This window comes from Oryzias melastigma, linkage group LG17 (assembly GCF_002922805.2).
Source record: "Oryzias melastigma strain HK-1 linkage group LG17, ASM292280v2, whole genome shotgun sequence".
NCBI classification, from domain to species: Eukaryota; Metazoa; Chordata; class Actinopteri; order Beloniformes; family Adrianichthyidae; genus Oryzias; species Oryzias melastigma.
The window spans coordinates 9,171,302-9,184,050 of NC_050528.1; the positions used below are offsets into that span (position 1 = coordinate 9,171,302).

The 12,749-nt window shown below is 41.1% G+C and overlaps 1 protein-coding gene across 4 annotated transcripts in view; it reads right to left on the bottom strand.

Annotated features, from left to right (window-relative positions):
- Positions 1-213: 213 nt before the first annotated feature.
- Positions 214-12,749, bottom strand: part of arhgap21b (Rho GTPase activating protein 21b) — a 41,046-nt gene continuing 28,510 nt past the window's right edge. For 3 of the 4 annotated variants that reach the window (XM_024273166.2, XM_024273174.2, XM_024273170.2), the window contains 15 exons: positions 12,284-12,430; positions 12,065-12,167; positions 11,939-11,984; positions 11,244-11,369; positions 10,874-11,155; positions 10,309-10,367; positions 10,077-10,222; positions 9,857-9,999; positions 8,432-8,590; positions 8,251-8,329; positions 6,917-6,990; positions 6,752-6,841; positions 5,896-6,063; positions 5,715-5,820; positions 214-2,550 (listed from right to left, as the gene is read on the bottom strand). In XM_024273166.2, the coding sequence (XP_024128934.1) occupies positions 1,172-2,550; positions 5,715-5,820; positions 5,896-6,063; positions 6,752-6,841; positions 6,917-6,990; positions 8,251-8,329; positions 8,432-8,590; positions 9,857-9,999; positions 10,077-10,222; positions 10,309-10,367; positions 10,874-11,155; positions 11,244-11,369; positions 11,939-11,984; positions 12,065-12,167; positions 12,284-12,430 (3,107 nt within the window). In that variant the 3' untranslated portion in view covers positions 214-1,171. The remainder of the gene's footprint in view (positions 2,551-5,714; positions 5,821-5,895; positions 6,064-6,751; positions 6,842-6,916; positions 6,991-8,250; positions 8,330-8,431; positions 8,591-9,856; positions 10,000-10,076; positions 10,223-10,308; positions 10,368-10,873; positions 11,156-11,243; positions 11,370-11,938; positions 11,985-12,064; positions 12,168-12,283; positions 12,431-12,749) is intronic. The other variant, XM_024273167.2, reaches the window with a different exon arrangement.

Consider the following 12,749-nt stretch of genomic DNA (forward strand, 5'->3'; position numbering starts at 1 on the left):
ATCTAGAAGCCATAGATTTGATTAATTTTCTAATGCAAAAGATATTTAATGATTTCCATAAACAAAAGTTCAGTTTAGAGTTGTAAAAAGAGAAATTTGACATTAAATGAGAGAATTTGTGTATTTTTCTTGCTTTAAACCCCAATGATTTAAGGGAAATTTTAAACATTAAATTGTGTTTTTGAGAAGGAGACAGAGTAAAAAAACGTTTACCACTGTTAAAAGATTTATTTCCAGTATTTCAGGAGTCCCCCCGCCACACAGTCAGAGGAGCGCTGCACCGATACAAATGATGGAAAACTCGAAGTGCGTTTCTCCACGGAGACGCCAAACCGCCTCCATCTCCCAAACGTTCAGGTCTTCTCCTCACATCGTATTCCTATTCCTTACAGCTGATGTAAAAGCAAAGTAAAGCAGCTAAAAGGTGACATTTAAATTACTTTAAAATTCAAGTTCTGTTTAAAAAAAAACATGAAAAACAGGAGGATAAATGAGTATAAAACAGGTTAAGAGCAGACTGGAATGCCTTGAGAATGGAAGCTCGGCATCAGTGTCGAATGAGTCGCCATGGAAACATCATTCACAGTTTCTCAAAGACAGTATGGCACCCTAAACAATTCGTCGAGGCACTTTCTTTAACAAAGAAACATTTCCTGATTGATATCTTCTTTTGCGGATGTTTTTTTTTTTTTCAAGCACACGGAGATGACGTTTTTTTTTTTTCCCATTTGCATAAGTCCAGTGTCTCCTCGTCGGAACGTCGTACCTTTGGAAAGGCCTCTTGGACAGCAGAGTCACACACAGGCTGTACCAAAAAAAACACACTTCAAGTACAGAGAAAAATGGGGCTATGTACACTCTTGACTGAAGCCCGAGCGTGTAAAGCTTTTAGTCGGTATTACAGCGAAAGCACGTCTGTACATTCTTCATTTGGTTCCTGCAGCCGCACTCACTTTATGGAACTTTCTTTACATAAAAATACTTCCTCTGCAACACTAACTACTTCCTATTAGTAACCTTAAAGTAAACTCAACAGGAACTTCTATGGGGAGGATTTCCTCCTGAGTCATAAAAAAATAAGAAAAATAAAGGATATAAACAACGTTTCATGCCAGCAGTAGGTTTGAGTTCTGTAAACATGCTCGCCGGTCGCACGGCGCTCAAGCGTTCCTCACAGGTACTGGTAGAAACGGGAATGGACCACCTGGGAACTGGTGAGCTTATGGGGGTGTGCGGTGGCGGACAGGCTCAGGTTTTTACTGGGCGGGGCTTCGGAGGGTCCCGGGTTCTGCGGCTCCCCCTGCTGTTCGGAGAGGTCGAAGCTGACCTCGGGGTTGCTGGTGCGGTGGCGCTCTCTGGCGATCCAGTCTCCGATGGAAAAGTCCTGAGAGCTGCACTTGGGTTTGAGCCGGTCCACGGCCGACAGCTCCGACCGCGAGCCGGAACCACCGCCCTGCTGCGACCACACCCCCAAGACGGACAGCTCCTCGAAGTCCCTCTGCCCGCCCATGGTGTGCCGGCGCCGGATGTTCTTCTTCTTCTTGCTGCGGGCCTCCGGCGACCGGCTCCTCTGACTGCCCACGCCAAACATGTCATCGGCGGACATCCGCAGCCGGACCTTCAGCCGGTCGGTGATCTTCAGCTTCCACGCCGGCTCCGACTTGTCCAGCTCGTTCCGCGAGGAGGCGCTGAGGCTGCCGGTGGAGCGTCCCTTCACCGACCCGGACCCGCGGGACAGTCTGCTGGAGTCCTTCTCCAGAGACGACTCGCTGTCGGTTTTCTGCTGGGCGGACTTCTTCCTCGACAGCGTGTCGCACTCGATGAGCCTCTGGGTGGGGAAGGCTCGGGAAACTTCCTCCGGCTTCCCGACGGTGAACACCGACAGGTCGCTCTCGCTGTCCGTCTCCACCGGCCGCCCCTCGCTGATCAGCTCGCTCCTCTCGTCGTCGGCGTCGTCGCCGCCGCGGCTCTCCGACACCGACTGCACCTCGGGGCTGAGCGCGCCGTGTTCGGCTCCGGTCAGGAAGGTCATGGACGAGGTGGTGGAGTAGTCCGAGGTGATGGAGCAAACCTCGGCTCCCGGACACGCCCCCTTCCCTCGCCTGGTTCTGGGCGCCGACGCCTGGGAGCTGGTGCTGTTCATCGTACCGAGGTCGGACACCACGTCGTCGTAGCTGGTGGACGACTCGTGGGCCGTCTGCACGGAGTAGCTGAGATTCGGGAAGGGGAAGGGGTACGGCGACGCCGTTTGGAGGGCGGGGGGCGTGTGCTCTGGAGACAGGTAGTGAGGGGGGTACGGCTCGTCCCGCACGGGCTTGTCCAGCTCCTCCTCCGAGCTGTCCCTGCACCTCTCTTTGTCGTCCGTCTGCACGTCCGCCTGCGTCTGCAGAGGCGGCTGCTGGCCCTCCGTCTGCACCTCCTCCTTAGTGAAAACGGCGTCCAGGTCGTCGTCTGAGCTGTTGGCCACAGATTTGTCCTTGGGCTTCTTGCGTTTGCGGTTAGCAAAGAAGGAGGTGAGCACTAATCTGGAGGAGTCACTACATGCTGAGTCTGCGGCACAAAGAGAGAACCGTTAGTGAGTTTAGGGAGTCTCTACGACTGCGTTTTTATGAGACGTGAAGCAGATGACGCCAGAGGATGCGCAGTCACACCGAGCAGGAAAGACTGGAGATGAAGGATGAGGTGGAGAACCCGGCAGGAGATCCGAGGCACAGGAAGCGGCTCATGCTTCGATGGATCGACGGCACATTACGGACAAACACGGCGGTCACAGAGCGTCACACCGAGCCAACTGTAGACGCCACAGAGGAGACGGACGGGTGGTCGGCTCCGACTCGGAGGGTTAGGGGGGCCTGAGCTGAACAGGTGCGTCATTAACCCTTTAACACCCGAGTAGCTCTTTGAGCGTTTATGGAAATCAATATAAATTGGTTGATTTACGTAGAAAAAAGCGGCTTTTAGCCGCTTTTTTCTACGTAAATCAACCAATTTATATTGATCACTTCAATAGTGTGAAATGTTACGAGTTACGATAAAGAGCTAAAGTTCTGGCACTAAAGGGTTAAAATGTTGCCTGCCACCATAAAAAACAACCCAAAAACATCTAGTTTTGCTATAATTTATCTTATCGTACTTAATCCGTTCTGAGCGTTTTAGTCAATGACTTATTTAGGCTAAAGATGCTACGCTAGCCGGTTACCGTTGTCCAGGGACGCCATATTGAAAAGGTGATTTTCCAGTGTGATCGTAGCACAGCAGGAAACGAGCGTCAATCCTTTTCCAATATGGCGTCCAACTTAAGCTAGCGTAGCAGCTGTAGCCTGTATGGCTCATTGGTTTAAACATGAACTGTCTTTAATTATGATGAAAAATGTACTTTGGGGAAACAATAAAAGTCTGAATTCACTCACTACTTTTAACGGAATAATTAAAAAAGGGTGATGAGCGTGTGTCAGAAATGCACTAAAGTAAAAAAAAATGAGGTCAAATCAGATCCGCCTTAAAGTGAAAGAAAAACTTGATTGTAAATTAGAGAAAAAATATTAACGTTTGCAGAGGTTTTAACCCAAAATTGACAGAAATGTTGAAAATTTGAGAAAAAAATGTTACTTTTTGAAAAGTTTATAACACATACTTGACAAAAATGTTGAAAATGTAAGAAAAAGTATTAACATATGAAACGTTTTTAACTCAAACTTGACAGAAATACTAAAAATTTAAGAAAAAATATGAACGTTTGAAATGTTTTAACTCAAACTTGACAGAAATGTCAAAATTTGAGAAAAAGTATTAACATATGACATGTTTTTTTAAAAAAAATTGACAGAAATGTTGAAAATACGAGAAAAAATAGAAATGTTTGAAATGTTTTTACCTCAAAATTCAAATCAATACTGAAAATTTGAGAAAAAAAATTAACATTAACAAATGTTTTTAAGTCAAACTTGACAGAAATACTAAAAATTTAAGAAAAAATATGAACGTTTGAAATGTTTTAACTCAAACTTGACAGAAATGTTAAAATTTGAGAAAAAACATTAACATTTGAAAAGGTTTATCACTAAAGCTCGACAGAAATGTTGAAAATACGAGAAAAAATATAAATGTTTGAAATGTTTTTAACTCAAAATTCACAACAATACTGAAAATGTGAGAAAAAAATTAACATTTAAAACGTTTTTAACTCAAACTTGACAACAATATTTGAAATTTAAACTTTTTTTGTTCTTTTTTCCAAATGTAACATTTTTAAATATTCAATAATTTTTCAAGTTTACTTTTTTTAATTATAATATTCCCTCCAAGTTTATTTTATGTACTTTTAAGTTTAAAACTGTTATATTTTTTTTTCTTTAAATTTACGATGTCGTTTTTCATTCACTTTAAGATCGGACCACATAGAGAAGCTTAGAGTCGTGATTCAGTTCAGACAAACCCCGACTCTGGTGTAGCTACTTTATATTTTAACTGACAGACACGTTTCAGTTTATTTTTTCTGATTTAATGAGTGTTTGGATTCAAAAGGTTTGAGAGGAAGTGATGTCAATCATGTAAGAGAAGATGAGAAAGTGTGATCATGTTTAACGAGACAGTTTTAAATGGAAAACATAAAGGATAGTAAATAAATTAAATTAAAAGAGCAGCAAACACTGTAGTGCTGTGGCTGGTGTGAGCTCTGTCTGTCTGTCTGCATCAGTGGAGGTACTAAGTTCTTCCTGGGGCGGGACGTGGACCGCTTCTGTGTGAACACGCGTGTGCTCGGGAACGCCCAGCCCCCCCCAGACATCATGACACATTATCCACAGAACCTGCGGTAACCGTACCATGCTACTTGTCCTTGCGATCAGCTTTAAAGACAACAAGAGACAGTAGAAGGGCTTTCAGAGAAGGTGCAGCAGCATCGCTCTGTATCCCCTCAATGTAGGGTATTGGTTTAAATATGAGACGTGCACACCACAGGAATAAATGACAAACATCGACTTCTCTTTCTTTCTTTTTATCTTTTTTCCTCCTTTCGCCCCAAATTTAAAAGAGCTGTGGGTTTCTGCAGACTAGGCAGCTACACTGGGCACAACACTCGTCCTTCTTCCTACAGTCCCAGCTGTCCATCACTGACAAAACAGAGTCCATCAGTGACATCATCGAGTGATAGACGCCGCCCACTTGGCCTGTGTCAAGATTGGGGTAATGTGTGAGTGCGGGACAGGGGTAAGGGAGAAAAACAACACACTACACACAGCAGGTTGACAGGTCAGACGGGTTAAAACTTTCATGGCTTCCTTTTGGTTTGCTCTGATTTCTCTTTTGGAAAGAACATGCCGGGAATTTGAGAGAGACGAGGAGGAGGGAAAGAAAAGAACTGAAAGAAAAGGAGGAGTCGTCAACACAAATAAGGCGAAAGACGACTTCGGCAAATAAATGAATAAATAAACAAATAAGAAAGGCAAAGAAATCAATAAAACTTGGACAATTTTGTCCAAATGCAAAGAAGTTTTTAAAGTAAAAATACAAATTAACCTAAAAATAATGAATTTTTTTTACAAAAAAAGCTAACTTAATCAAAATAAAGTAAAATAAAATAAAAATCCTCACTCTTTTGGTTAAAAAGATTTACTCTAATAAGTACAATATGAGCAATCAAAGCAATGATAATAATAATGCAGTAAATGTTAGCAGTCCTTTAACGTATCGAGGAAAAATCGCTGCTGAGTTACCTGAGACTTCACCTGGAGAGGTTGAGCTGCGCCGGATGTTGGGGAGCAGGTGGTCGATGTTGGGCACAGGCTGGGACTGAACTGTGCCCTCCTGGTCTGCGGTAGTCTGGAGTAGAAACACGCAAATGAGTAAAACAGGTTCAGATTTTAGGGTCCAACTGAAGCGTGAGGCGTTTCGTACGATTGGGTCTTCTTCGTTCTCCTCTGTGAAGAACCAGTCGTACTGCTGGATGAGGTTCTCCACTATCTTGCACTGATCCGGCATGTGGTTGACCATGTTGGTCATGTCGTCTTCTGAGGTCCGGACCAGAGTGGGGCCAAACATGATGGCCAGGTTACGAGGCTCCATCTGAACACAAGGGCCGGAGAAAAGACGTCGATCAGAAGCTTCTTCAGATTTTTGAAATTTAAATAAAATTATAATAATTGTATAATAATCTGTGGTTATTTATATCTATTACAAAAACTGTAAACATAAAATTCTAATAAATTTCTGATTTCTTCAACTCAGGAGTAAATGTATCCAAAATAACGAGGTGAAATATATCAAAGACTATCACTTCTGTCCAGCAGAGGGCGCTGTAGGTAAAAGGACTTCATCTGCTGTAAGTTAGGAGCCAGTAGAGAGACAGGAGATCAGTCTGAAAGCTTTTATAGTTGTAGGAAAGAAGTTCATGAATGTACAGAAAACTCACTAATAAACTTCTCTAAGTAAAACAAACAAAAAAAAATGTTTTTTGATGATCAGAATTATTAAAGCAGCTGTAGCTGTAGTCAGTATTAGGTGACAACAGATGTCTATGAAAGTCCTGAATGGATGGCAGCAGCGTGATCGTTTCTCATGCAGCGCTGCCTGGGGCCCAAAGGTCACGCGCATCCAGCAGAGCGGAGAATCTGTTCCCATCGCTCAGAAAAGCATTTTGACACACGATGACAAAGAACGGCATTTAGATTAGAAAAACCGTCCGGACGGTAAATAAATCTGTTAAGGCTGAACTTGCAGAGCTCTGTCATCACAGCAACAGTGATGGACTTACCTTGTTTTTTTCACAGTTGTCAGAAACCCTCTTCAGGTGAGCGCAAAGGAATTTAAGAGTTTCAAAATGATGTTTTGGAAGTTCATAGACCTGCAAAGACAACAGAGAGTTCAACAGTTCTGCCTGATCCTCCAGTTAACGTTCTCCGCTCTGAACCGGACTCACCAGTCTCTTGAGCTTCTTGAGTCTCTCCACTGGGTCTTCAGTTTTACTAGCTTCAATAAATTCATCATATTTGTCTGTAAACAGAGCAGGAAAGCTTAAGTTAGACATGCTAACAAACGTGTTAAAGTCAAGGCCCGGGGGCCGGATCCGGCCCTCCAGATCATTTTATTTTATTGTTATTAATGGTCCGATGTTATCTTGTGCTTATTTCTAACTTGTATAAATTTGACAAAATACATTTTTATGGAGAGTAAATTATAAATATAGTATATTGAAAGTTATTTAAGGTTTAAGTTGATTTATTCTGGAATAATATTCCTGTATGTTTTTATTCATAGTTATGTTACAGTTTTAACGTTTTAAAAATTATAATTTTGTTAGCTTTTTGGACTATTTTGGCATTTACTAAGATTGTTTTAGGCTGTTTTGGAGTTTAGCTAATATTTCAGCTACATGCTAGCTATTTTGGCTAATTTAGGCTTTTTTTTCTAGGTTTTTTAGGCTATTTTGGAGTTTTGCTATTTTTTAAGCTACATGCTAGCTGTTTTCACTAATTTAGGTATTTTTTAAGCTGTTTTGGAGTTTTGCTAATATTTAAGCTGCATGCTAACAGTTTTGGCTAACCTAAGTCTTTTCAGCCATTAGCTTCAGTGATTTCAGCCATTAATTTAAGCATCTTCTTTTTTTTAGGCTGTTTAAGAGTTTGGCTAATATTTACTCGTTAGCTGTTTGGGCTAATCAAGGTTTTTTTTTTCTTTTGTTATTTAGGCTGTTTTGGAGTTTGGCTAGTATTTCAGCTACATGCTAGCTGTTTCGGCTTATTTAGCCTTTTTTAGGCTATTTCGGAGTTTTGCTGTTTTTTTCAGCTACACGCTAGCAGTTTTGGTTAACCTAAGTCTTTTCAGCTATTAGCTTCAGTGATTTTAGCAATTAATTTAAGCATCTTTTTTATTTTTTAGGCTACTCTTGAGTTTGGCTAATATTTACACGCTAGCTGTTTTGGCTAATCTAGGCTTTTTTTTAGTGGGCCATTCTGAAGTTTAGGTAATTTTTCAGCTGCAGGCTAGCTGTTTCAGCTAACCTAAGTTTTCTTTTAAAGTATTTTAAAGCTAATTTGGCATTTAGTTAATATTTCAGCTATTAACTTTATCGCTTTTTGCTGTCAATTTCAGCATCTTCAGCTATCAGCACTAGCATCTTCAGCGGCCAAATTCAGCATTCACACTAGCATTATCACAGGTAGTGATATATATCTAGTTCATAATTATGTTAAAAAGTTACAGTCCTGTGCTAACAGATAAAAACAACATTCACCTGCATTAGGACAGCCTTACCGTTTGTAAAAAGAGGTTCTGGAAGTTTCCGAAAAAACAGTTTTAGTAAACTGCTAATGACGCTCAAGTCCTGCCATTTCTGTGGAGAAAACAAACACATTACCCACAGCAGAAATCAATCTGTGCTGAAGGATGCTGTCGGAGCAGAGCCACACTGCGCTCCCGTCGGTGAGTCACTCACCTCCTCCTGGAGGTCGATGTCCGCCATGCCTTTGGTATTGAGCTCCTCCTGCATGCTGGAGATGGCGGCTTTCTTCCCAGGAACCCTGTAGATCCCCGTGAACTCCAACCCTCGCTCCTCCACCACTTGACAGCACAGCTCCACGATGAGCGGAACAAACTGCAGGAGAACAGCCGACAGAAGACAAGCTCTTATGTCAAGATATTTGTGATCTATTGAGATTGAGTAGGAATTTTGTTTTAAATTAAAAAAACATAATGTATATGACATAAAAAATATTTAGAAAAACCTAGAGTTGGCTAGAGTTTCTACGCTAGCTTGTTGCATATGCAAAGTTTGGACGCCATATTGGAAAGGGCAAGATTCCTGTTTACTGATGTGGTACAATCGCACAAACAAAGCAGGAAAAACAAGAATGCGACTTTTCACAAGTAAAGTATTAGTGTCAGCTAATAAAGAAGAACTTCTAGAAAACATTTTAGGAAGATCTGAGAGATTAAAACTAACCAGGGAAATGTCTGAGTTCCTTCCCTACTCACTACATAGGGCACTATATAGTGCGTTCGCCATTTTCCGAATCTACAATTCCAAAATTAAGTCCACTGGATAGTTCCCAGAAGTCTTTGCTTGTTTACCGACATGTCCAATATGGCGTTGCTCTTTACTAGGGATGTAAAAGATGTTAGATACGTATCGAAAATGAATCGAGCAACTGCAGGATAGTTTGAAAACCACAGATATGAACAGAATTCTGTTGGTTAAAATGTACAAAATCAATCAAGAAGTAAATAATGGATTTCTGGCAAACTAGTTTCTCTTTCCGTTTTTATTTCCTACCTTCTTTGTCATTTTTATGTACATGTGATGCAAACAAAAAGACGTCCAATCAGAAGCTTGGCTGTCAAATGTTATACATTATTATTTATAGATTTAAATACCGTATGAATCAAAAATATCGAAATTTTAGCGTTTTTAGTAAAAAAAATAATAATAATTGAACTATCTAATTGGCAAAAAGTTAGTTGAATCCTTTATGTATCGAATTGGTGGACCGTGTATCGAATCATGTGAGAGAGAAAGTCTTACTCTTTACGTATCTAGGAGGATGGTAACAGGTTAGCGTAGCATCTCTAGCATATATAACTCATTAGTTGCTGAGTCTCAATGTTCAATCTTCTTGTTTTCTGCTGACTGTAACTACATAGTCAGTAAAACTTTGTTTTGTTGATTCAGATCTCCTGTTCTAAATTAAAGTTTCAATGATGGTGATTAAATATATACAATAAATCCAGCAATATGACATACATATAGGAACAATCTAAACATAATATATTGAATAGTAAACATCGTGGTTTGATCTTGTAACAAGTCACAAGTCTCAGCGTTGGGCGAGTCCCGGTCGGTCTATCGAACAGAGAGGCTCACCTCGTTACTTTTTGAAGGTGGACAGTCTTCGAGCCGGATTTCAAACGTGATCCCCGCTGGGGTCTTTTTTTCAAAGGGCTTCCTCATGATTCCCGGAATACCGATTTTCCAGGCTCCCCGGTCCCGAGGAGGACTTGCCTCATCTGAAAAAAACAAAACTCTCATTTGTATCTACAGTCAAATCTAAAACAAGGACAGAGTAGAACTTCAGGACCGGTACCTTTAAGAGTCCTCCGCTCCTCTCCCATTTTAGGGGAATGGGGACTAAGAACCCGGCCATCGTTTTTCCCCCCCAGCAGAGCTTGCCTGATGCTGAGCGACTGCCTGGCTGTTTTGGGGGAGGGTTCAGATCTGCTGCTGGAAGAGCTGTGAGAAGTTTGAAAGGTTTCAAAGAGGAAAACACTATTTTCATGTCACTGCAGATGTTCCACAACAAGCAGCTGAGCAGATACCTCATGCTGTATTCTTTGATCTTCCTGTTGATCAGATCCTGGCTGGTTACCGCAGCATTCTGCAACAACGAGGAGGGGATAAACAGATGCACACCGACATTCCTGACTCGCTTTTTAAGAAACTTTTACCAGTAAAGATAAGAACAGGATGAAAACGAGGAAGTATGAATGTAATAAAATGTCTTTCAAAGTACAGCTTTCCTTTCAGAACAAACTGGTGCCAAGGATCATAGCCTGAAGGAAAACAGCAGGAAAACAAAGTCCTCCATTTTGCTTTCACACCTGAGTTTTTGTTTAATCCAGGTAGAACTGGTTTCAAGTGTCACGAACCACCTGGGTGTGCTTCTTTTTCTTTTAAGAGCATTCAAGCATCGATGGTTTTAACTTTTGCTCATTTTTCCTGCATCTGTAAACATTTGTGGTCCAAAACCAACAAACAGCTGCAGTGATGGCGTTTCCAGGTGTGACGGACGGCGGTGTCAAGGTCCACTTACAGAAATGATTAACCCGCTCTGTGAGTGGGCCGAACATAAAAAAAAAGTGAGATTTCCAGAAACGGACACACCTCTTCGTCTGGGTTGCTGCTATCCTGAATGACTTTGATCCATGATAACATCTCCTCCTTGCCGTCTGCCTGGAACAAATACTTGCAGTCTGTGGTGGTTAGTCGCAGCACGTTCTTCCGTCTCGTGTCACAATAGGAAATGTCAATCAGGCAGGCTTTGATGCCGACTCGCAGCGGGTCTTCCTCCGACAGAGCGTCTTTCCGATCTTTGTACAGGGTCAGAGTCTGACCTTGTAGAACGGCGTATATTTGCTTCCATGACCTCAAGCCTCCGCTGACACGCTAAAAAACAGAAGAGACAGAAATGATTCCAGTTCACAACAATAACACTCGGTACGGCTGTAAACAGAGCATTAGAGTGAAAGAATACCTTATTTTTCTCTGTGCAAAGCTGTCGGAAGTTAAGCAACCCTTCTTTGGAAGAATCGGGGAAGATGCAGGAAGAAGATTCCCTGCGGGATCCAGCATCTCCAGATGATTTGTGTCCGTCCAGAGTCTACAAATCAAATGTATATATAAAGAACTTTTCAAACATTTGTAACATGAAGTGCTTCACATATAAAATTAGGGCTGGAAATCGATTAGAAAAAAAATAACTAATTAATCTGGAAAAAATTTATCGCAAATAATCTGTTTTTTTATTTTAGTGAATTTACGTATTATCTGCAAATAATCCTAATAGGAAATCACATGCAAAATTGTACAATAACCCTTTAATTACCCCAAAAAAACACAAAAAAAAGTATTTTTTTCTCCTACATATTGGAAAATAAAAGTAAAAACACACAAAAAACAAATAAAAATTGAATTGAAAAAACCTATTCTTTCTTAAAAAAAAAGAAAAAAAAAGTTGTGCTTACTAACAGAAACTTTTTTTTTAAAATTAAAGTAGTGAAAAAAAAAATCTGGTTAGAAACGGATGCGCACCAGGCAGTAACAGTTGCACACCAGTTACTATCTGTTTAATAGCATTTTTTATTTCTGTCATTTTGATGCATTCGATAAATAATGGAGCCACATTAAAAAAATAAATAAAAATAAGCAATCATTGTAGTTTTTCCTCACCTTTCGTAGTCCCCTGAAACCTGATATTTGTTTACTAGAAGATCTCCTGCATCCGACCAGGAAGGAAAAGAGAGTATTTTAGTTTTGACACGTAAATTAAACAGCTGGACGCAGATATGCACTCACCCCCTGCCCTCCTCCGGGTAGCTGTCCAAGCCCTCATCATAAGACTTGGAGCGCTCGGTTTTACTGGCAGAGTCCGAGTCCAACAACGCGCTTCGCATGGATTCTACACGGATGATAAAACCAATAAATGACATTTAAAAGGGTGTTGCAGCGAAAACATTCTAAAAACAAATGATTAATTCATTAGAAAACCCATTGTTGCAACTGAACACTAATTACCTTGGTCATGTGATAGCTGACGGCGAATGGGAAGACATGGTGAGCCTTGACTGGAAGGCGCTGTGGCTATGGATGGTGCAACAGATATCACAGCAGAGGGAGGAATATGAGTCGCCTCCCGGTCGACACTCGGGCTGACGGGCTCGTCTGCAGAGAGAGGAACGACAGTTCAGCTTCAGAAACCTCCAGGTCATTTCATCTGTAAAAAGTAAACTGCCCTTACTTTCCTTTAACTATCGTAAGGGAAATTTTACTTTTAATAGTTGTGAGACAACAATTTAGCAAAGAGTAAAAGGTGAAGAAAATTGTTGACTTTTTAAAGTTCTTTGGAGAAAATAGTTATTTTAAGTCAGAAAAAAATCTATTTTACTAAAACAGCAGAAAATTAGGGTCTCCATTATTTATTTGCTTCACTACGCCCACTTAAAAACTTAATTCTCTAGAGCTAAAGTACTTTTGGAGTTAA